The sequence below is a fragment of the Ochotona curzoniae genome, unplaced genomic scaffold, assembly GCF_017591425.1.
Source record: "Ochotona curzoniae isolate NIBS_2020 unplaced genomic scaffold, NIBS_Ocur_1.0 scaffold_1852, whole genome shotgun sequence".
NCBI classification, from domain to species: domain Eukaryota; kingdom Metazoa; phylum Chordata; class Mammalia; order Lagomorpha; family Ochotonidae; genus Ochotona; species Ochotona curzoniae.
In genome coordinates, this window is record NW_024467087.1 from 19454879 (window position 1) to 19480577 (window position 25699).

A 25699-nucleotide genomic window follows, 5' to 3' on the forward strand; every position below is an offset into this window, starting at 1 on the left:
TAAAGCTTTCAAACAATTTATTACAATGTGAAAGATCATTAATAAATCCAGATCGTTTTTCCAAAAAGCATTCTCATGAAGGAACATGCATGCATGATTCATGGGTTGAGAATTAATCCAGACAGACACATTCAAGAGAGTGAAAATCACACACTTTATAATTTAAACTCAAGTTTCAAATAACTTAAGAAATATGAAACATATGCAATTTGTCTTAAAAACAGGCTTTCTAGAATCCTTTACAAGTTAAAGTGATGCTCTTAACTTCAGGAAATAGGAAACCACACCCAATACCTTGTTGTGACTGCCCTCTGCTTTTGCTCCCACAACATCCATGTTCAATGCTCAGAAATCAGATCTTGATGCAGCATCAGGAGTAATTCTGTCTCCCAGCAGTTCATCATTAGTAATCAAGCTCACCAACACTCTTGTGTAATCTGGAATCCCAATTTATTAGTTCACAACAAAATGAACCTTTTCTTGTCGACCACAAACCAGTGGGTATCGATTCATTCTGCCTCTAAAGACAGATCTACCTACACATGGGGAAACCTCAATTACCATGTACCCATCAACCTTTAATATTATTGTTTTCTTGTGCAACTAGACAATGAACCATCTGAGGTTAGGGATCGTGTGCTTTTACCTCTCCAATCCCCAATATCCTCTTAGGTTTGTTGGGTAAATCAACCGTTTGAGCCTTGAAGCAACCTGACATAAAATCCATCACACAACTCATGAAAGTACAAATGTAAATAAGAATGCTACATAAAATTCTGATTCTCACTTAGGTTTCAATAGCCTGGAATTGTTAACAAGTTCATGCAATCATAAGCTTGCTTCCAAATCATTTCCTGAAGACCGGCAGCTCCTGACAATTCCCTTTCAATGAGGTTTTACACAAAGTGGACACAAATGGCGCAGGGGCGAATGAAAACACAAAACATACTTCATCAGACTTGCAATTTCAGATCCTGTTGCATCAAATACAGTCAATATTCAGAGCATATTTTTTAACTGTGGGATTTTAAACTCTAGATTAGTTTGCAGATTACTGTCCAACATGAGAATACTAGGCAAGAATCTGGCTTTCAGAATGAAACAAATGCTATACCCTTAATCTAGTTCTTGTTTTAGCACACAGTACACAGCTTCATGGATCCCCAAAGAGCCTATGATGCCACAGCTAGTGAAGAACTACACATGATAAAGGTGAAGGTTACCAACCAACATCCCTCTAATACAATCAAGCAAAATAATTTGAAATCAGTTAAATCTCAAATAATATTTCACTAACAATGGTGCTTTGGACAAAATCTGAGGATTATTTTTATTCATATTTGGCAAGAATTGATGTCAGTGTTTTATAAAGCATTCATTGTGCTTTAAATTGTTTCCCATTTGGAAATACAATAACTGAATATAACCTCGGGAATTATTTTTCTCCCCATCCTCATTTCAAAGCTCTTCATTATCTACAAAGCCCATCTCAGCTTTAATATTAGGCTCCATGCTTCCACTAGAGGACTATGACAGTTTTAGAAATGCATTTATAGCCCACTACAAGACTTCACATATATTTAAATTACTGAAAATAAAGAACAAGGTGTTTTCTTTTTCTTCATGGTGCTTTCAGGCATACATCAGGATCTTCTCTTCTTCCTAAATAAATAAATAACAAAAGTTAAGAAAAAGATAAACTTGCAAAGTATTCACACAATAAGCTAATACAAACTTATAACCAAATTTCCCTGTCTAAAGAAGGATGGAATATTGTCCAGAAAAGAACAAGAAGCCAACTTGTAAATTAGAATCCTATTTCTATTTCCATTATTAAGGCTAAGCATTAATTAATCACTTGAGTTTAACAGTTGATACTTGAATCCCTGCTCAAAAAAAAAAAGATATAACAATTCATTTTATCATAAATATTTATGGCTTCAATCAATGCATATCCTCTTTTTCCAAACAATTTGCCCCTTTCCATAATGGAATACATTTACATTTCAGATTGTTGCAGACACTGGCAGGTACACAGTCATTTTAGCCTGACACATAAGTCAGGATAGCTTTGCTCAGGAATTATAACAATTTGTGCCAGTGGAATAATAAAGGCCACTAATGAAATTTTCTTTATCACAATAAAATTTCATTAATCCAAGGAGCACCATTTCAGACACCACAATCAAACAGACCAAGTAACATTAGCCTTTATATCCCTGAAGCGGGAGGTGGGATCAGGAAATGGTTTACAAGGCAAAGGTAAAGAACTGTCCCACCTTTCAAATTGATTTTGTGTCTGAATTAGTGGAGTGAAATAAGACTGGCATACCTACAAAAAGAAGCTAAGGAGAACAGAATGAAACAATAGGGATTAAAATGTGTGGGCTCCTGGAGTCATTGGCATTTTTGCACAGCTGTATTTAAAGTTTATGGTATAGCATGCTGAAAAGTTTATTTAAAGTTTATGATATAGCATGATGTAGCACATAGCCACATCTCATGCGATCTTCCAGGCACATCAACTTTCTCATTGCATCTTTCTTGCAGAACTGCTAACAGTTCACCTATTATAAATAGGTGAATTCATAACCTTGAGCTTCCAAACTCTGCCAAAGAATAATGGAAGCCAGCTCTGCAGTACCTTGTGTACTTCTAGCCGAGGACTTCTTCTCAACTGGATATTGCAGTGGTATTACAATGCCTTGATCTGGCTTCTGAAATGCTGAAATAAGATTTTTTATTTTCCGGAAAAATCTTTTATGTACCCCAGGTGCTGTCTGAAAAATAAAAGACCAAGCCAATTATTTATCTACCTCCATATAGATATGAAAAGGCCTATCATATTTGCAAGGGGGTAGAGGGCATAAAAAGGTACCATTTATGTCACTTGTTCAAATATTTGAAAACATAAGAAAGAAGGAAAAACAACATTCCAGAAGAGTTTGCTTTGGTTGGCTGAACTTCCCTGCAAGAGGAGTTAATGAGCTGTCATTTAAGCTCTCCCGAGGGTGGTATTAGTTTGCACAAGCTCTTGCTCATCACCCAGCTCTTCCTGCCTGCTACCCATCATACATTCCAAACCTCTAAGGGTATACAGGCCATTACCCACAATGAATTCACCAATGGAAGGAATGCAGTGAAACACAGAAAAAAACACAAATACTATAGTTCATTAATAAGAGAAAAAAAAAAAAAACCTCTAAGGAACCACCTCTTACCAAAACAAAAACAAACCTATAGCCCATTCTCCCTGGTATCACTGCACAATATAAAATACTATGCAGGAAATTAAAACCGTGTGTAATCAGTTAGTCCTCTTACTCTTTAATATCACAATATGCCTTGCTTTATCCTTTTCACAAAATTGTTTCATCCTTGGGAAACATCCTTATCCTCCCCAAAATGGCTCTCTCCATCAGCACAGCACTGACAGTTGCTTTTGCCATGACATGAGAATAGAAGACTTTAGAAGGTCACATTTATTTGTTTGTTTCTCTTAGAAGAGTATTTGTAGGCAACTATTAAAATGTGTTCCTTCCCTGACATCAGAGCTCTTGCAAAGACAGTGCCTGAAATCAACAACTATTTCCTGTAAATCTTATAAACCAAGGCATTAGCTCCAAACTGTCATTTCACAGGAAACAAAATATCATTGCTATGAGCAATTCAACAATGGCTAGTTTTTATTTTGTTTTGTTTTTTGACAAAGATGTTTTTCAACTTTTCCATCTGGAAGATTTTTGAGGAGGAAGCTGTTTATTATTTTATATCTAATGAGAAACCATGAAGGTCAGGATGCAAACTTCTGTCAGCCAGTAATTATTGGAGATGGCAAACTCTCCATAACAACTCTTGATCTTGTCTAACACTGGGTTAATTATTCTGTGCAAAACTTTCGAAGTTCTTTTTAGCCCTGATACATTGTCTATATGCTCATAGTCGATGTGTAACACTCTCCCACCAGACTCCTCAGTGATCGAAACCCCAGCCTAAAATGCCATTGAGACTTCATCCAAAACAACATAGCCATTCTTTCAGAGGCAAAAACAATTCATTGCTTTCAAGATAGAATTTCCAGATTGCAAATGTAGTCCAATGTATTGCAACTTCCTTAAAGCACTTTTAGTTTCCAGCCTCTATTTCCTTACAAACTGGCAGACACTGGCTGATTCAATTATTCCCAGTTGACAGATGAGGAAATGTAAATACAAAGAAGTTAATCAGCTTTCCCAAGGTCATGCAGACAAAGATAGGCAGAACTGAGATCTCAAAACCCAGACTCTTGCCTTTCAGATTAACACTGAGCTAACAGTGAAGCTAAAGTCACAGACAAGAGAACCCAGTATGGAAATATGGCACACCACGCATCTTTTGACTGCCCTTGTAGCTTGTAAAAATCTTTTATCAAGAGAAGAATCATTTTTATGGGTACTGATGTGCAGTTAAGTCTTGATAACCCACACTAACAGAGGAACAATAGCTCTAGCTCTATAGAAATAATTCGAATTTGGCATACAAACTATCACTGGCAGATGACTGACTAAACTTACTTGGGGTATTAAGTAAAATTACTTAGAACAATCAAATACCAAAAAGAGAAAAAACAACAACAACCAAAAGAAAAACAAAAAAATTGTTGTCAGTTGAATCAATAAGGAGCAGCTGGTGCCTTTAATATACAATGTAAAACCAATGCACACATTAAAAAAGATTGTTAACATAGTTCTTTTATAATTTAGTAAAAATTTTAACTCAAGCCATACAAGGTAAGTTAATGCACTAGGCAATAATCTAACCAAAAAGTCTATCCGAAACTAAAAGTATACAAAGTGTGTGCCCTTCATCAATGAATCCAATATTGAATTTCAACACAAAGCTCAGCATTCCTGGATGTTCAGCATAAGCTGCTGTCGTGATTTCTCTTTGCAGTGTGACAATCTCTAAAGTTCTTCCAAAACCCTAGTAAAATTATCTATCACTTATCCAATGTTGAAAATGTGTTTATTCCAAGAACGATACCACTGACAGCTATGGTCCTGTCCCTGAACTTTGCTGTTGTTCAAGTTTGCACATTTCTCACACTGACTCCTCCTAGTTATCCTTGGTAACAAGTTTTAGATCACAGCTGGTTATCAATATGCTCTAGAGAAATCTCGTCTGGTCAGGTGGTATGAGCTCTGAAAATACACATTAGTTTAACATTCATTTTAGCAAAACTTAAGACAACCCATGTGGTAGGAAAATAAAATGTGATATGCGTTTTCTACAATTAAAAACATTTTAAACTGTCCTCTCTTTGGGAACAATCCATGCCAATCTGCTGCTCTCTTGGTGCAGTTGATAACAGTATTATTGTATAAATAAGATTACATTGGACAAGGGCATGAGGGGGCATTTATGTGCAATAAGCTCTCTCCTCTGTAACAGAATCACAAGCATGCAACCAAATCATATTAAAGTCCTAAAAATTATTTCCAGAAAGACTACTCTGGCAGCTGAAGGATACTTCTCTAGGGAAAAGGCTTATTTATGATCAAATCATATAAAATGTGTGTTTGTGTGTTACACAAAACTTTTCCTCATAACTTTAATTTCATAATCATCTCTGCATTGAAAAAGAACTTTAAAAGGTACATTTGAATTTGAAAAAGCATTGCTCCTTTAATGTTTCATATTAGTTATCCTGAAATAAAGCAATGTGTTTAAAAACTTGCCTTAATTCAAAATGTTTATAGTCTGTCATCATGCATTCCAATTTATTGATGAAGACCTACATATTATTCTGAATTTTTTTTTAGGTCTAGATGTTAGAGTTTCTTAAATGTGTAGAGTGATTGAGTTATGAATAGAGGTTGAAACTAGCACTTGTGTTCAAAAGCTTATAAGAAAGTAATGCTATATAAAGAAAAACTGTTATAAATATGCAAAAATCAGAGAAAGCATATGTTTCAAACCTCCAGTTGGAGAAGCCTCTATGAGCCCTAGAATGTGATATGCTGTACTATCAAGGTCCACGGAAATGGATTAACTCGAGACAGTCCTTGAAATATCCCAATAGCTTTCAAATGTTTTCAAAGCCATAAGAACATCCCCTCCCCCCACCCTCCGCCAATGAAATCTTATTCAGACCTTCCAATTTACAAGCAGAACTAAAACAGAACTGAGACAGAAACTAAGGCAGATAGGAAAAACCACACCCACTTATCTACTTCTCCCCCGGCAGGCCCCAATGTAGTCTCAAACCCTTCAAGTAGGAGAACAGTAGGCTTCTATACAGTCCAGCTCTCTAGTCCCCTTATCTGAGCACCGAATATCATCAGTTACCCTAATGTTTGGAAAAACAGTCCCTTTTTTTGACCTGCATCAACTAACTCAGAACTTGATACCAATTAAGTCACATTGTTGAGGACTCATTCTGTACCAGGCCATATGGCTAAGAGCTTTGTGAGTGGCATCATCTCATTTCTTTCTAAACATGAGCCCTGTGAGTAAGCAATGAGCCATAGGTTCAAATTACAGACAAAGGCACTACTTCCCCCAAGTATTTGTCCAAAGCCATAGGGAAGATCAAGGACAAAGACGGAGCATCCCAAAACTCACACCAACCTGACAACAAAGTACATGTTCTTCCACTTACTGACTGACTAGTTAATGAACTAGTCAATGAACAAGCGCTGATTTGATTATTTACCTATTTCTGATACGCTTTCTAGAGTTTCACATAGGCACTTAAAGTTTGACACTCTCCTTTAGCATTTTGAGCTTTCCACCAAAGCCACTTTACACAATGCAGTGATGCCTGCATAGGACTGGGGCCCAGATTCTCGAAAGCTTCCTAATGATCCACGAATAAGTTTCAATTGGATACTTAATGGTCTAAATATGAGTAACGCTTTGGTAACATATGACTATTTTTATAAAACCAACCTAAGATTCAAACACCTCCCTGATACCCACAGAAGCAAAAATAAAGAAAAGAACTATACCTCGGCACTCCAAGAACCTGTTTCTGTCTGGGCCACACGGTATGTATAAATGTAACCTTGATACCTGTGGAAAAATAGATTTTCATTACTAAAAAAATTCCAAAAGAATAACGGAAGTTCTGAATTTCAGCTTACTATTATCCATAACTGCTACATATAAGTAAGACTGTATACATACATAGCACCACTGCTTTCATAGGAAGTAAAAATCCATTAAGTCTAACTGGTTTGCATATTATACCTGACCACAATCTCTGATAAGCCTTCTTTATCTTTGCATTTTCTTTAATGTCGGAACCCATAGCCTTAAGGATCTGTAGAGAGAATCATTTAGACAGAAATAAACTGGAGACTTGTTGAAATTGATTAAAAAAAAAAAAACCCTGAATTGCTAAACAGTTTTTACAGAGTGTAAAACAGAGTTTTCAAGTAAAACTTTTCACTGGTATAAGGTACTATCGGGTCCCATACATTAATATTATTTTAAAGTAATGTTAGCATTGCAAAACTATTGTAAGAATGTCCATATCATCCTACCACTATAGTATGCAGTTATGTATACTCCATAATGTAATACAGTAGGAATAGTCATTTAAATTAAAAAGGAGTGCTGCCAAAGCACTTGAAAGCAGCTTCTCATCCTTTTAACTGGGGTAAACACTAGCTCTCATTACTCAGTTTGCATGCATACTGCATATCTATATAATTGATTTCTACTACATGCCAGGAGCTTTGCATGCTCAGTTAGTCTGCTCAGCTGCCATAACAAAATATCACAGACCGCGTGGCTCAAACAACAAAAATATATTTGCTCACAGTACTGGGGTGGCAGGAAAACTGGCTTCAGCTTTTCCTCGCAGCATGCGTGAGACATTTCCCTCTCCCCTGCCACTTGTGTCTCTCTCACGTGTGCACTTGTGCCTTTTTTTCTTAAAAGGCCACCAATCCTATCTGATCAGTGTCCCACCTTTGTGATTTCATTTAACCTAATTTACCACCAAAAGATCTCATCTCCAACTAACAGTCACACTGGGGATAGGAGTTTTAAAATATTTTATAAGGACACAATACTGCCGCTAACATACTGCCCCCAGCCTGCCAAAATATCCATGTTCTTCTCATATGTCAAACACATTCATTCCACCTCAACAGCCCCCAAAAGATTTAATTTATTCTGGCATTAACCCCCAAATTAGAAGCACCCAGTCTCACTTAACTATGATTTAATCAAAGATGATAGGCCTAGGGCTTGAGGTATCACTTACCTTGAAACAAAAATGACAGGACAGTCCTAAAACAGACCTCCTCTTTCCAAAAAGGAGAAATGAATAGGAATTAAGATGTGACAGATCCCAAGCAAGCCCCAAAACCAACAAGGTGAATCTTCTTAGCTCTTCAGGCTTCAGAATACGCTTTGACTCAATGTTCTGCCTTCTAGGACAACTGGGTGGGAACGCTACGTCTATAACTCTGCAAGACAGTCCTGCCACTGTGGCAGATGGATGGTCAAACTCATGCAGCGCTGTTGGATGTTAGTCCCACCATTTGCCTCTGTAGAAGCAGGTTTGTCACCTGGGCCTAAGCACTCTGGGTTTGTGCTGGGGGTAGCAGCCATCCTTACGATTTGTAAATTGACTTGGGACCATTCTTGGAGGATGAGGCATGTTTGCAACAAGATCTCTGTATCAAATTCATTTTCTTTGGTTCAACCTGAAAATACCTTGAGTTATTGGTTGAAACTCTATTCTTTAAAAATATAGCATTTCTTTTTATTTGAAAGGCATATTTTTATGGAGAGAGAAGGAGAGAACAGAGGAAGAGGTCTTAGAGCTGCTGATTCACTCCACAAATGCCTGCATCTGTCAGAGCTAAGCCAACCCAAAGCTGGGAGCCAAGGGAATCCTTCAGGTCTCCCATGTGGGTGCATGGTCCCAAGGTTTGGACCATCCTCCACTGCTTTCCAAGGCAACAGAGAGCTGGATGGGAAAGTGGAACAGCTGAGACACAAATGGGCACCCCATAGGATGTTGGAGCTTGCATGTAAAGAATTAGCCTGATATGCCACCACACCAGCCCCCAAAATTCGATTCCGAACATCTGCTGAGGTGACTGGTTGATACCATGGGTAATATTCTCGAGATGATAGAGTTGATAATACCACATACACTTAGTATTCTTTCTAGAACAAGTTTTCTGTTTTGCGCAATATGATCAGGTTGAGAATTTCATAAATCTTTTAGCTCTGGTTCTTTTTTGCTTACCAATTCGTTCTTTAAATCATGTACCTCCTTTCATGTTTTACTACAAACATTCAGGAGGAACCAAGTGATTCCTTTGACATTTTGCTTAGAAATTTCTTCATTTGGGTCCAACAGGGTAGCACAGCAAGTTAAGCTGCCACCTATGATACTAGCCTTTCATATGAATAACAATTCAAGTCCAGGCTGCTACACTTCTGATCCAGCTATCCATTAATGCACCTGGGAAAGCAGTAGAAAATGGCCCAAGTACTTGGGCCCCTATCGCCAGATGGAATTCCAGACTCTAGGCTTCAGCCTGCCCAATCCTTTCCACTGCAGCTCTGTGGGGAGTGAGCCAGTAGAAGGAAAAATCGCCTCCTAATTTTCCCATTGGAACAAGTAAGTAAATCTTGAAAAAAAAGAAAATCTCTTCATTTAAATATCCAGGCTCATTGTTTACAAATCTCTCGCAAAATACAGTGCAGACAAGTTCTTTGCAGACAAGTTTTTTGCCACTTTATAACAAGAATCGCCTTTCTTCCAGTTTCCAATAAAAGATCCTCATTTCCATAGATCTTACCAGAACGAACTTCAGCATCCACAGTTCTACCAACATTTTGTTCAAAGCAAACTAGGCTTTCTAGTAGTATGCACTGCAAAACTCTTTCAGCGAAGCCATTATCAAGTGCCAAAGCTGTTTCCACATTTTGAGGTGTTTATCAACGTACCCTACTTCTTAGTACCAAAATGAGATTACTCAGTCACAACAAAGTACCATAGACCAGGTGGCTTTGACAACAGACACATGTTTCTCACAGTTTTAGAATCTGAGAAGCCCAAGGTTAAGTTGGGAGATAGAGTTCTAACTCTGCCGAGATAGAGTTCCTTCAGAGGTCTCTTCCCCGGACTTGAAGGCAGTCACTTCCGGGCTCCAGGCTCACATAACCTTTGCGTCACACATGTGAGCTTTTTCTTCTCAAACAGTCACCAATCCTGTCAGATTACATCCACTTATGAGGTCACTTCATCTCAACTATCTCCTCCAAGTTTTATTCCCAAACACACACAGAATAAAGGTTTAAGCTTACGAATTTTGAGGAGTGAACCAAATTCATTCCCCAACACATAAGTTGTCTCCTTCCGAGCCCACAAAAATCCCAAGAGCTTTATGCTGTGAAATTCATTCTATACATGAAGGACCTTAGATTTTAGAAGTTCAACAGGGTTGGCACTGTAGCACAGCAAGCAAAGATGAAACCTGCAATAGCAGTATCCCATTCGGGTGCTAGGTTGCTCCAATTCCCATCTAGTTTCCTGCTAATATGCCTGGGAAAGCAGCAGATGTCGCCAGCACCCATACAGGAAACCCAGAATTCTCTGGCTTCAGCCGGGACCAGTGCTGATTGTTGGAGCCATTTGGGCAGTGAACCAGTGGATCAAAGATCTCTCTTTCTTTTAAATGAGTCACAAAAAAAAAAGTAACCAAAGTCAGACTAGCAACAAAGATATGTTTAAATCAGGCTTACTTGACTCTGGGATCCAGCTACTGTATTTTCTATCATATTCTGTCACATATGGTAATGCTAGTTACTTTGCCTAATGAGCTTTTACATCACAAAAACATGAGCTTTATGCTGCATTATTTCAAGTTTTGAATCTAAATCAGCATGATTTTACTTGGCACATTTTTTCACTGCTATTCTTGGACATACATTTGGTCAACAGAGATATTTGGTTATGAGGTCCGTTAAAATGACTATGTTTAAATTGAAGAGATGATTACAAATGGAGTGTCATGTTTGAATGCTGAATATTTACCCCATCCCTCTAGAAGTTTTTTAATATATGAAATACATTGTTGTATCCTTAATCAATAAACATCCATATTGATTATCTGGATAATAAAGGGGAAAAAATGAAGTACTCTAACTGGGTTCATTTGAATTTTGACCCTGAACCAAAGTTCAACTAGACTGCTGGCAGAATCACATTTTGGGTATAAGCATTTGCCAGAATTTTTATGACATGTGAACTATGACTTTATATATGTCTACATATAATAAACCAGACAAGCATAGAATGTAAAAAAAAAAAACTTGTTTTTCAAACAATTAAGAGCTATCTGAAAGTCCACAGGTTTTCGTAAGTACTCCATGAGAACTGGAATTAAAGACTTAAGTGACTTCGTTAAATCCACACAACACAATGGTGATGAAAGCGGGAAATATCTAGGCCCTTAGTTCCATTTTCCTTGTGGGAAGTAATTAACTGCAGAAACTCAGTGTTATTAAGGGTAATGTGAAAAGGAATTTTAAATTCCAGTAACACCACAACAAAACGGTAAGCAACCCATTCTCTACTTTCTAAGGTGGTGAGCCTCCAAAAACTGCAATGAATCCATCTCCTACTATCACCAGCTTCATTTAGTCAAAATAAATGAATCTGGTTTGAAAATTGTTTCCTAACGAATGTGATCTTATCTTACTTTCAGTTAAGCAGCAGGAACCCGAATACCACTTCAAAGGTTCTACCTCCATCACACTCTGAACAAGCTGGTGGTGTCAATGGCACAGGAAACCTCTCGAGATTGACTCATCTAATAGTAACAATTTCCTTCCCCCACCCCAAAAAATCCCTTAAATTTCTGAATGAGCAAAAGTATTTTCTTCTTCAATCAAAATATCAGTTCATGTCTTTCATTTCAATTTGCTGAAGTACCCCACCCAGGATTCCCTGATAGTCAACTCTCAGCATAATACGGCATGGAGAGAAGAGCTCTGAAAGAGTACAGGGTGTGTTCCCAGCGTAATGGCATTAAGATCACGAAGGGGTTTGTGAAAAAGGCAGGCTCTTATGCCTCACTCCAGAAGAGAGTATCCACAAGTGGATGAATAGATTCAACATGTGATATATATCTATATCATCATATATATATATATATATATACACACACACATATATATACATATACATGGTCAAATATGACTTAGCCTATAAAAATAAGGTTAGCCATTTGTGTAATATAGATGAACCTAGAGGAAACATGTTATAGTGAGATAAGCCAGGCACAGGAAAACAAACATCACATGATCTCACCTACACAGGGAATAGGAAAAGGCTGAACTCATAAGAGCAGAGAACAGAATGGTACCTATGAAGAGCTGTGATGGGATGAAGACAGCAAGTGGGATATGTTGGTCAAAGGTGATACAATTACAGTTAGATGAGAGGAATACCTTTAAAATGTCTATTATAGGGGGGTCAGTGTTGTGCTGTACCAACATAAGCTTCCACCTGTGATGCTGGCATCCCATATGGGTGCCAGTTGTAGTCCTGGCTGCTCCTCTCCTGATCCAACTTCCTGTTAATGATCTGGGAAAGCAGCAGAGCAAATCTTTAGGCTTCTGCCCCCAATGTCAGAGACCCAGAAGGAGCTCTTGGCTTTGGATTGGCCCAGTTTCAGCTATTATACTCATTTGGGAAGTCAACCAGCAGATAAAATATCTCCCTCTATAACTCTGAATTTCAGTAAAAACCAAAGATAATTTTTTAAAAAAAGATCTATTGTGGTACCAGTATTGTGGCACAAGTTAACCAGAGTGCTGACTCGAGTCCTGGTTGCTTAAATTGCAACGAAGCTCCTGGCTAGTGTGCCTGGGAAGGCACCAGAAGTGTGTGGGCCCCTGTTACCATGTGGGAGATCCAGATGGAATTCCAGTCTCCTGACTTCAACCTGATTCAGCACCTGTCATTGCGGGAGTGAACCAGCAGACTGAATGATCTCTGCCTCTTTTTCTGTCACTTTGCTTTTCACATAAATAAAACTTTTTAAAAGAGATCTGTTGCTCAATAAAGGGACAGTAATAATAGCAATGTATTCTTGAAAACAGCTTAGAGAATATATGTTCTCATCACAAGCAGTTACATATTTGAAGTGACACATGTTAATTAGTTTAATTTGGCCACTCCACAACATGTACAAACTTCAAAACATCATATACACAATAAATATGTTCAATCCTTCCTTTCAATTTTAAAATATAACAATCAATTATGGTGGGAGAAACCTATAACAGCTCAAAATTGCACTAGGGAATGGACATTTAGCCCAGCAGCTAAGATGCCTTCAACCCACATCAGAGAGACTCCTGGCCCCAGCTCCTGATCAGTTTCCAATCAGGGCAGTCCCTGGGAGTCAGTGGTGCTGGTGTTAACTGGGTTTTGTTCTTTCCACAAGGGAGATCTGGCTTCCAGCTCAACCTCTGCCTATGGGTATTTGTGGAGTAAACCAATGAATGAGAATGGACTCTACCTCTGTCCCTGTCTCTCAAAATGACTTTCTAAAATTACACAAAAGTTGAAGGCAGTAGAGTTTCACGTTTTCCAAAAAATACAGGCTGTGTTGACATTGAATGATAGTTGTGTAAACAGCAGACACCAAGAGACACCCTATTGATAACAACTATTTGATGTTATCTTTCTCACATGTATGCAAACTAGAATTTAAACAAACACATTATTGCACATGAACTTTCCTTATAAATCTATGTGACTAATAACATGTTATGAAGAATTAAAATTTGGGTTTTGCCCACTCACCTGAGCAAATCACAAACATGTTTTTAAATTGTAATATTATCTCATGATTATCTTTCCTCTACCTCTCTATTAATATAAACTTAGACAGTATGATTGGGGCCAGCACTGTGTCCCAACAGGCTGATCCTCAACCTTCAAGCACCAACATCCCATATGGCTGCCAGTTCATGTCCTGGGTGCTTCACTTCCAGTGCAGCTCCCTGCTCGTGGCCAGGGAAAGCAGTTGAGGACAGCCCAAGTCGTTGGGACCCTGTACCCACATGGGAGACCCAGAAGAAGCTCCTGGCTACTGGCTTTGAATCAGCTTAGCTCTGGCCATTGTAGCCATTTGGGAAATTAAAACAGTGAATGAAAGATCTTTCTGTCCTTCCTCTGTAAATGTGCCTTTCTAATAAAAATAAATAAATCTTTAAAAAAGGATGATTTTCTCTTTTGCTCTATTAAAACTTTTTTCTCCTAATTAAAAAACTAGAACTTTTAAATTTATCACAGAAAAAATAAGAAACCAATATGTATAGAAGCATAGAATTTTATTGTTTTCATTAATTTGCTTTTCTAACCTGCATATGTATGTTAGCACTACAAATGGTGAGCTTCTTTGCTCTCTGCTGATGTTAAAATGTGTCTTTGTTGTAGGGTGGGCTTATGGCCTACAGTTAAGATGCCTACGTTTCACATGGGAGTCCTTTAAGGCAAGTCACATTTCCTGCTCCCAATTGCAACTTTATGTTAATGCACACCCTGAGACAGCCAGTTCAATGAAGCAGGATTCCTACTATTTACACAAGAAGCCCAGATTCAGTTCCTAGCTCCTGGTATGGGCCTGGCCCACTCCAGGCATTGTGGGCATTTAGAACGGTAATCAACTGATGGAGATCTATGTCTCCCTCTATCTCTTATAATAAATAGCATAAAATGTTGTAATTCACTTAAGATTTATTTTTATTTGAAAGGCAGGTTTTGCAGAGAGAGGGCAAGCAGAGAAAAAGTTATTCTATGCGCTATTTCACTCTCCAAATGGCTGCACTGGCCAGAGCTGAGCCATCCAAAGCCAGAAGCCAGGACCTTCTTTCAGGTCTCCCACACAGGTGCATCCTCCACTGCTTTCTCAGGTCACAACCAGTGAGCTGGATGGGAAGTAGAGCAGTTGGGATACAAACTAGCACACAAATGGGATCATAGCGCTAGCAGGTGGTGGATTAGCTTTCTATGCCATAAGCAGGCCCTCAAGTTTTGTCTTTCTTTCATTAAAAACTGACCCTATTACTTTAAGAAATGCTTGAGTTAGAAATAAAAAAGATGGACCCACATTGTGGCACAGCAGCTTAGGCCACCACCTACAAATGCCAGCATCCAAAATGGGCACCAATGTGAGTCCAGGCCGATCCAATTCCAATTCAACTCCCCACTATTGTACCTGGAAAGCTGAGAAATATGGCTGAAGTGTTTGGGTCCCTACACCCACATGGGTGACCCAGAGGAAGCTTCTGGCTCCTGGTTTCAGTTAGATACAGTCCCAGGCATTGCAGCCACTGGGGAGTGAAAGAGCAAATAGATCTCCTACTCACTCCCCCCATAACACTGGCTTTCAAATAAATAAAAACAATTTAAAAAAAATAACTGAACAAAAAGAAAGCAACCTCTGAATGGGTCAGTGTTGGGGGCAGATCTTGATTTCAAACTGACAAAACCACATCAATACCTTCTTTATACCACTTCAACATATAACAATTTGACTAGATCTGACTTCCTCATGACACTGCAAATACAGTAAGTTGTGTCCCTGCCTACTATGTCTATATAAACTAATACAATGTGCAAAGTTCAAGACACCATTATAATGTGCCTGCTTCTTTCATTAATACTTCAGAAGAATAGTAACCTACAGAGTCATAACTACAAACTTCACTCTTCTTTAAAAGTTTTTTTTAAAAAACATTTCCATTTGAAAGGCAGATTTTCCAGAGAAGAAAAGATAGAGAACTGTATCCATCCACTGGTTCACTCCCCAAATTGCCACAACAGCCAATCAGAAGCTAGGAGCCAGGAGCTTCTTCCAGGTCTCCCACATGGGTACAGGTTCCCAAGGCTTTGGGCTGTCCTCAACTGCTTTCCCCGGCCACAAGCAGGGAGCTGGATTGAAAATGGAGGATCCAGGAGATGAACTAGCACACATGTAGGATGTTTGTGCCACAAGGAAGAGGAGGCTTTGGGCCATCCTCTACTGCTTTCCCAGGCCACAAGCAGGGAGCTGGATGGGAAGTGGAGTAGCCGGGACACAAACTAGCACCCGTATGGTATCTCAGCACTTGCAAGGTGAGTGTTTAGCCACCAATCCATTGTGCCAGGCCCCAAACTTCATTCTTTAAAAGTCAATCTGAGGACCAATGTCATTGTGCTTCAGGTTAAGCTACCACCTCTGATCCTAGAATCTTATATGAGCACCAGATTCATGTCCTCATTACTCCACTGCTGATGCAACCTCCTGCTAATGCGTGCATGCAATAGCAGCAACAGTTAGCCCAATTACTTGGACCTCTGTGGCCCACATGGGAGATCTGGATGGAGCTCTGGGTTCCTGGTTTGCCTCAGCCTAGTCCCAGCTATTACAGCCACTTGGGGAGTAAGCCAGTAAACGGGAGATCTCTGTCTCTCCCTTCCACTACCCCTCTCCTTTCTCCATCTATGTATAACTCTGCTTTTTAAATAAAGCTCTCATTAAAAAGACAATCTGAATTTTGGGAGCAGTCAAAAACCACCGAAGTTCAAGTCTGATAACACTAGATAATACTGCTTTTGATGAGTCTTGACAATAAATATATTGTTCTTTCCCTGAAGTGCCACATGAAGTTTTATTTACCCACACATAGGATCTAACTTTAAATTATCATTACTTATAGATTTAAAAAAAAAAATGACTCACTTATCTGAAACACAAAGTGGCAGCTGAGAGGGAAAGGGAAACCGAGGGGGAAAGCATTCACTGGTTAATTTCCTAAAATGGCCTCAACAGCCAGGATTGGGGCAGGCTGAAGTCAGGTACCAGGAACTTCACTGAACTTTCCCATGTTAGTACACAAGCCCAAACACTTGAGCCACCTACTGTTGCTTTCCCAGGCATGCTAGCAGGTAACTGATCAAAAGCAGAATAACTGGGACATGAATTAACATCCATATTTGGTGCTGGAGTTATTAGTGTCAGCTCAACCCACTGTGCCACAATGCCAGCCTTCAATAGATTTTTTTATTAATAAATGCATATTACATGATAATGTTATATATACTAACTCATTTAATAATTCCCAAACAACTGAGGTAAGATACTGTTATTAAATCCTGTCTGCCATTTTACAGATAAGAAACCTACATTTCGGGACCCGGTGCGGTGGCCTAGCAGCTAAAGTCCTCGCCTTGAATGCGCCAGGATCCCATATGGGCCCCAGTTCTAATCTTGGCAGCCCCACTTCCCATTCAGCTCCCTGCTGTGGCCTGGGAAAGCAGTAGAAGATGGCCCAAAGCCTTTGGACCCTGCACCCGTGTGGAAGACCTGGAGGAGGTTCCTGGCTCCTGGCTTCAGATCGGCGCACTGGCTGTTATATTCACTTGGGGAGTGAATCATCAGATGGAAGATCTCCTCTCTGTCTCTCCTGACTTTGTAATAAAAATAAATAATAAGTCTTAAAAAAAGAAACCTACATTTCAGTGATATACCCAAGGTAAACAGCTAAGTTGGAAGATACTGGGACCTTAACCCATGTTGTATGTTGACTCTGTTACACAAGAATTTCAAAACCTTAATTGAAAATGGAATTAAGGCCATATTGCATCATACCAAGTTGAACTACCACGTGCAATGCTAGTATCACATGAAGGCTGGCTAGAGTCCCAGCTGCTCCACTTCTAATCCAGCTCCCTGCTGATGTGCTGGGAAAAGCAGCAGAAGCAAGCCAAATCCTTGGGCCCATGCACCTACATGGGAGACCCAAAAGAAAATCCTGGATACTGGTCTGGCCTCTTCAGTTGCCACCATCTGGAGAGTGAAACAGTAGATGCAAGCTCACTTGCTCGCTCTCTCTATTCCTCCCTCCCTCCTCTCCACTCTCTGTAACTCTTCTTATCAATAAATCCTTTTTATTTTAATATCTTTTTATTGGAAAGGCAGATCTACAGAAAAAAGGAGAGAGAGAAAGAAAAGTCTTTCATCTGCTGGTTCATTCCTCAAGTGGCCCAGTAGCCAGAGCTGAGCTAATATGAAGACAAGTGTCAGAAGCTTCCTCTGGGTCTCTCACATGGGTGCTTGGGCCATTGTGAACTGCTTCCCTAGTCCACAAGCAGAGAGCTGGGTGGGAAGTGAGGCAGCCTGGACAAAAACTGGCACCCACATGAAATCCTGGTGCTTGGAGCTGGAAGATTGGCCAATTGAGCCATCATGCCAGATCTAATCAATAAATCTTCAACATAATAGAACTCACTGTGGTGTAGTGAGTTAAGCCATTATCTGGAGCATCAGTATCCTATACAAACACCTGTTCAAGTCTCAGCTGCTCCTCTTCCAATCCAGTTCCCTGCTAAATACGCCTCTGAAAGCAGTGGAGGATGGTGCAAGTATTTGTGTCCCTCTACCCACACGGGAGACTCAGAGGAAACTCCTGGCTCCTAGCATTGGACTGGCCCAACCCCAGCTACTGCAGGTATTTGGCAGTGAACCAGCATGGACAGATGACCACTCTACCTAACTCTGCCTTTTAAATGCATTTTAAAAAGAAATTTAATTAAAAATTAAGCTTACTTGGCTACAAAAATTTGAAAAATATATCGTCATCATAATACACATATTCCATGAAGTTTCTAAGAATTCCTCATAATTTCAGGGAATAAAGTAACAAACTTATCTTCAAGGCAATACTAAAGGCACAATTTCCCAAACAGAGGGAATCTGCTTGGAGAGCAGGCTAGAGACTTCTACTGAAGGAGGGGGAGGTGAGGAGAAGAAATTAGGCGACATCAACTTGGATGGACTCCTTCTTCAATTCACCTAAGAATAGGGTGATTTCGCTTTTACATCGTTGAACACAGCACATGTTTGATTTGAGTTCAAATCATCCATATTATGGTTTACAAGTGACAGCATCAATCCATCAGGCTCATTCTGCCATTAATAGATTCTATGTAGAAAATATGAAATAATTGATAATAAAATGGTCATGACATAAACACTGTGCCACTGAACTCAAAAATGAAATTCAAAACCTAAGTGTGGACTGGCATTGCAACCCAGCGGGTAAAGCCACTACTTAAGGTGCTGCAACCCATGTCAGAGAAGTGGTTCAAATCCTGTCTGCTCTACTTCTGAACCAAGCTCCCTACTAGTGTGCCTGAGAAAGCAATGGGAAATGCCCAAGCACTGGAGTCAAGCCACCCACGCAGGAGGTCTGCATGGAGTTTCTGCCTTTAGCCAGTAACCAGGTCCTGGCTATTGTGGCCATTTGGGAAGTGAACCAGCAGATCAAAAATACCTCTTGCTGTCACTCTCTGTCCCTCCTTGTTTCTTGGCCTTTCAAATGACTAAATATTTTCCTTTCTAAACTGAATGTTAAGTTGTAACTTCTCAGAAAATAAAATTAAGCTATAATTCCAAGTGCTTTGCCATACTAGTCTCCTCTCTCACAACTGACAAACAGGAATTTGATTTTGTCACTGCTACTCCCCCATTTCTCCATCCCAATTCAAAGAGCACTTAATTCTCAGTCACCCTTTAAGCTTACAAGGGAAAAAAGATAATCACGTTTCTCTCTGAAGACATATATGTCAAATGACTTATTACATATCCCTGAGGCTAAAGAATTATAATCAGCATGTCTTCCAAATCTTCCAACAGACAAGCTGCAAACAAAAGCAGATATGTACAGAAGGAGCTAATTATAGAAATAAACTAATTTTGTCAAGCTAATCATTTCAGATATTTTAAATCAGTTTTCTTATCATTATGAAACAATCCCAATAGACAGGACTTGCCCAAAGGCTATGTACATTAAGGGCAAATCAGGGAGAGATATGAGATCATATATGTATCTCACAGAAAACAAATGATATATTTAGAAAATCAAAGGGAATAAAGTAAAAACAATAGCTATTTGCGTGTTTTAAAAGGCATTAAGTAGACTGGGTGAATCCACAAAAAGTACATGAAATCAATAGGTTTCCTTCATGACACAAAATATAGCGGAAACAGACTTCACCTATGATAAAAACAAAAACCAACAGACAAAAGAAGTAGAGATAAATTTAAATGTGTAAGATCTCCAGGAAGAAAACTACAAAACTGTTGATAGACGTAACTAATCATAAATGGAGACACATTTTTAGAAAACAATGTCAAATTCTTTAAAGATAGCATTTATTCATTTAACGCCACCTCAATGGCTTAACCAAATTATTCTAGATATCATTTCAAAGAACCAGCAGGTAAAAAGAGTAAATAAATAGCCTTTCCGTCTACTGGCAGCCATGAAGTAAGCCAAGATGAACGCACACATGCACATTCAGCAACTGTAGAAAAAGCTTTCTCCTCAGGGTCCACTGTGGGTATAACTGCCAGCTCTCTGGGCTCTGCATGGCATTACACTCTATCCAGTCCAGTAAAGCCTGCAAACTGGGGCACGAGGCCAAGCAAGATTATGTCATCCTATATGGGATTTATGTGCATGGTGGTGGCCGCAAGTACTCAGTTCCTAAGGTTACATCCTATGGCAAACCTGTCCATCACAGTGCTAACCAGCTGAATGAAGTTTTTACAAAGCCTTCAACCTGCTGCCAAGGAATGAGCTGGATACTACTGTAGTCAGAATTGCCTCACTGATCCATTCCATAAAGCTGTCAGAAGCAATTCTGGCACCCAGCGAATCACCAAACCAGGCCACAAGCACGGGCTGACATCCACAGGCGACAGGAATAGTGGCCTTTAGAAGGGCTACCAGGACCACACCATGGTTGATTCCTGCTGTGCAGCCTGGGGAAGGCCCAATCCCTTCCAGCTGCACCATCATCATGCACCATCAGCATCAACACCAGCAACATTCATGAAACCCATACCTCATTAAACCATTTAAGACAGTCAAAAAAATAGCAAATGATTTTTAAACGTATCAAAACATCATTGTACTATAGAGCTATTCATACAAAAATAGAGAAATTGAGCCAAAAATACATCCCAGAAACAGTAACTTATATAGAAGAATTTAGTATATAATAAAAGCCTAAAAGAAATCAATGAAGAATTAAAGTTACTGGATAAATATATGGGGACAATTGCTATCTATCTGAAAGCCAAATCACATCAGATCCTTTATGCATGTGAAAATAAAATCCCTGGGCCTGGTGCAATGACTCAATGGCTAAATCCTCATCTTGCACATGCCAGGATCCCATACAGTCTCCAGTTTGTGTCCCAGCTACTCCACTTCCCATCCAGCTTTCTGCTTTTGGCCTGGGAAAGCAGTAGAGGATGGTTCAAGTCCTTGAACCCCTACACCCATGTGGGAGACCGGAAGGAAAATCCTGGCTCCTGGATCAGATCAGCTCTGGCCGTTGTGGCCAGTGGGGAATAAACCAGTGGATGGAAGAGCTTTCTGTCTCTTCTTCTCTCCATAAATCATATCTGCCTTTCCAATAAAAATAAATCTTTTAGAAAGAAAGAAAATTCCAGCAGGTTGGAGTTGGGGCATAGTGCTCTCAGCTGCTGCTTATAATCCTACATAGGAGTGCCAGTTAAAGACTTGGATGGTCACTTTCTAACCCAGCCCCCTGCTAATATTCCCAGGAAGACAGCAGAAAATGCCCAATCACTTGAGCCCCTGCATCCATATAGGAGATCCTGGATAGAATTCCTATCTCCTGGCTTGCACTTGTCCCAGCCTCAGCCAGGAGCCAGCAGATAGAAGATTTTCTCTCCCTCCTCCCTCCTCTCTTGCGTAGCAAGAAAAGTACCGGCAAGCAGCAAGCTAAGAAAAGATAGCACAACAAATCTGCAATTAATACACTAAGTTTATAAGTTTGTGGATAAACTTACAATATACTAGGAATAATAGAAAAATCCAAACAGTTTGATGACAAAAATATGCAAATAGCCCATTTATGAATGAGGAAATTATATGAGCTGGGTCAATTCAAAGCCAGGAGTTTCTTCTGTCTCCCACATCAGGGTAGGGGCCCAAGCATTTGAACCATCTTCTGTTTTCCCAGGTCATAAGCAAGGAACTGGGTCAGACATGAAACAGCCAGGACACAAACCAGTGCCCATAAAAGATCCAGCACCACAGGCAGAGGTTTAGCTTACTATGCCACAACTCCAGCCACAATATTGAATTATTAATCACAGAAACATAAAAGAGAATATAAATACAAATCAAAGAATACAAAATTGGGTGCTTTCGTATAGTAGATAAATCTTCTGTCTTAATGTCAACATCCTACATGAGTACCAGCTTGTGGCCCAGTTGTTTCATTTCCATTCCAGCTCCCTTTCAACATGCCTGGGAAAAGTAGTGGAATATGGTCAAGTGTTTAGACCCCTGCCACCCACATGGGAGGGTTTGGATGAAATTCCTAGCTCCTGGCTTTGGCCTAGTTCAGTGCCAGCTGTTATGACCATCTGCGGAGTGAACAGCAGATAGAGGGTTCTCTGTTACTCTAATACACACACACACACACACACACACACACACACACCCCTTTCTCTCACCTCCTCCACCCACTTCTTACTTTCAAAATAAGCCTTTACAAATATGCATTACTTGGTTAATGGGAACAAACAAAAAGAGAATAAGAGGCGATTCTGAGCAAGCCATGGCATCTCTGCATGTTTGTTAGCTATACCTTGCTTTTCAGAAGGACAGGATACCATTTACATTGTCATATCTATTGCATAAGTGTTTTGGCTTAAAATGAACACAGTGCTTATTTCAAAATAGAATTTGATTTAGTAATTACAGTGGCAGTATCAAAAAGAGTGAATGAAATATTGATATTTATCAAGAGGAACACATGGTTCAAAAAGATACATAAAAGAGTTGACAAAAGTGAACGTGTGTCTGCCCTCTGCAGGACCTTATGTCTATCACCCGAACGATCTCACAACACTTGGAAGCCACCAGATACCACTCAACAGGCACAGTAAGGAACACCCAATGTGCCGACTATTCTCTGTCACTTTATGAGGAGGATTGCGTGAAGAACAAAGAGTCCCAAAATCCACATGATTATATCTGACAATCAAATTTCCCACCTGTTTAAGTTTATTCCTTGTATAGTTCTGGCCTACATCGGCAAATGGCACCAGTTGTCCTTCGCTTTTAGAGTTTTCACTTACAGCAATCTCAATATAAGCATTATGGATCCTGTTTTACAAATCTGGAAACTAAGGCCTGCAGAAATTTGAGTGGCTTCATTTAAATTCCCTCAAGGCCTCCCCATATCAGATCAAGCTCTTTGTAGTACAAAGCAGAATTTCCTTCTATAGTTCATTTTTTAATTATGAAATATTTGCTGACTGTCTATCATGTACCAGGCTATATTGCTAGGACTGGAGACAATGTTCCTTGCCCATATGGAAGCACATTTTTTTTTTCAGAAGAGCCCAGCAGTAAGATTAAGTAACCATTCGCATATCTGATCTTTCTACCTCCTGGAAGAAAAAGTATGTAACTGGAACAGGAGAGGGCATGGACAGTGGTTAGGGCTGTCACGGAAGTGCTCTCTGAAGGAAGGGTTATTTGTACAAACCTGCAAATCTCATTTTTGGCAGAAGGAGCATTAAGGGCCAAAATCTTAAACAGAAAGCATACTTGGAGAGCTTCAGAATGATCCAGGAGAGCAGCAAGGGTGAAGCTTTAGCTGTACCTTACCACATACCATCCCTTGATCTTTCCGCCCCCTGCCCATGCTTCTCCTGGGCCTTCCTTCTTTCGCTCTGGGTTAAGAAGTGCATTACCTCCTTTTGCTTGTTTCCCTGAAGCAGTCCCTTTAACCTCCCACTCACTCCACTCTCTTCTTTTGATAACAGCCCACTTGTAAAGAAATAACCAATGTTTGAAGATGATTATCCTATGTATCTTGATTTGAATATTATGTGATAAATTGCATGTACTGAAATACATGCTATCATATGCGTTTATACAACATGAACATATCAGTTAAAATTTTGAAGGAAGGTTTAATTTAAAAAAGAAAGGAGTATCTAAGAATCCTAGTTTTCATTGCCCTTTCCTGGTTTTACTCAAGAAAAAATAATATCAGGAAAACATAGAGCTGCGAGCTCAAGAAATCCAATAGCTTCTGTGCATTCCCTTCAGGGCCCTGATAAGTGTATTTGGTAAAATCTGAAAACTGCTACTAATAAGACTTGAACATTTTTTAAACCTGTAGAATACTGGTGTCTTCATGGGTTATTTTATCCCATTGATGACAATGTTTGAGCTAGATTCTTCCTTGGAAATGCCCCCAGGAATACTACCAAGTTACCGCCTAAAAACAAAAGCATGTGTTAATAATGGTAATACCAATAGTTCATTTCCACTAAACAGTTACTATGTGTCATTTTCAGCATTACTTTTTACATGCATTATATATGGCATGGAATCACCACAGTACTATGAGGCAGGAAATACAATGAATCCTATTAAACAGATGAGAAAATCAAAGGAATGAGTTACTCTTTTGTCAGAGCCACAAGCCCAGCACCTCACTGGCACCAAATTTAGTTCTGAAAGCTCTGTGCCTCAGAAGCCCTGGAACAAAGAAGCAGGTGCATCTGATTCAAAATGGGGCATTCAGACCAAGACGCGCTTAGACAAAGGCAAAGCTGAATCATGACAACGGTGTTTTCCCGCTGTCATCACTCCCAGCTTTCACCGAGGAGGGTCTTGTTTCTGAAACCTCCTGCCCCCTCCACAACTCTAAAGCTGAGCCAGAGCAGCAGTTTTACTCACACACACTCACTCTCCCCCCACCTCCCACCATCCTGACCTAACTGGTCACTGCCTTCTTACAGTAATGGACTCTGCCCTTAGTCAGCCTCTTCTCCCTGAATCTGATGTTCTTGCTTTGGAACGGCTCTTCAAAACTGAGTCAAGAAAAGCCTTTTCTACCTTCCAGAGTTGGGGGATCCAACACTGGTTGTCCCACCATTCCAGAGCTGTATCTTGCTACCCTCAATTAAATGTCAAAATAGAAGCCAGGAGCACGGTTCTCACAGCAAAGGTTAAGTTTTTGGCCCATGTGTTCCCCACCCTTAAGGATATGTTCTGAAGTGGCTCCCAAAATGCCCTAGCAAAGGTCCTTCTTGGGAGGTGGCAGCCAAGGAGTGAAATCTCCAGTGAGACACTTAGGCCAACATGGGACCTGAGGTAGAAGCCTCCGGGCCATGGAGTAGGAGAGATCCCAATGAACACCTGCCCACCTTGACCTCAGCCCAATTGCTCCCTCCCCATCCCCATGCCCACTGTCCATGCTCAGCACAGGCCCAGGTCCTATTTGCAGGTGGGCTGCTAGCACCACAATGTACTCACAGCACACACAAGCAGTACACGCCCGGGACGCTCTCACTGTCCCTCAGCAAATAGCTGCCATCCAGCCCAGTGGCAAGCAGGAGCTTCTCGCCGGTCTCCCTGCTGATTTTGCCATGATACACAGCTACGGCATCCATGGCCCCGTGGGCAGGCTGAGGTCGCAGATGCTACTTGAGTAATGACAGCTACTGCAGGCAGGCACAAGTCAGCCACCTGACTCCCAGTTCAGCTAGATGTGCAAAAAGAAAGAGAAGCACCCGAACAACAGGATGTTGTCTACCTGCCTAAAAACCTCCTTCTCACACTT

The 25699-nt window shown here is 40.0% G+C and overlaps 1 protein-coding gene across 2 annotated transcripts; it reads right to left on the reverse strand.

Moving 5' to 3' along the window:
* SH2D1A (SH2 domain containing 1A) lies at positions 1-25699 on the reverse strand. 2 transcript variants are annotated; one of them, XM_040999626.1, is made up of 4 exons: positions 25393-25699; positions 6990-7053; positions 2645-2780; positions 1-1662 (listed from the first exon to the last, which is right to left on the reverse strand). In XM_040999626.1, the coding sequence occupies exons 1-4, from the start codon at positions 25527-25529 to the stop codon at positions 1622-1624; spliced, it is 378 nt and encodes a 125-aa protein (XP_040855560.1). In that variant the 5' UTR covers positions 25530-25699; the 3' UTR covers positions 1-1621. The 2 variants fall into 2 exon arrangements, with proteins under 2 accessions (XP_040855560.1, XP_040855561.1); XM_040999627.1 differs by having other exon boundaries at positions 1-1665; positions 2639-2780.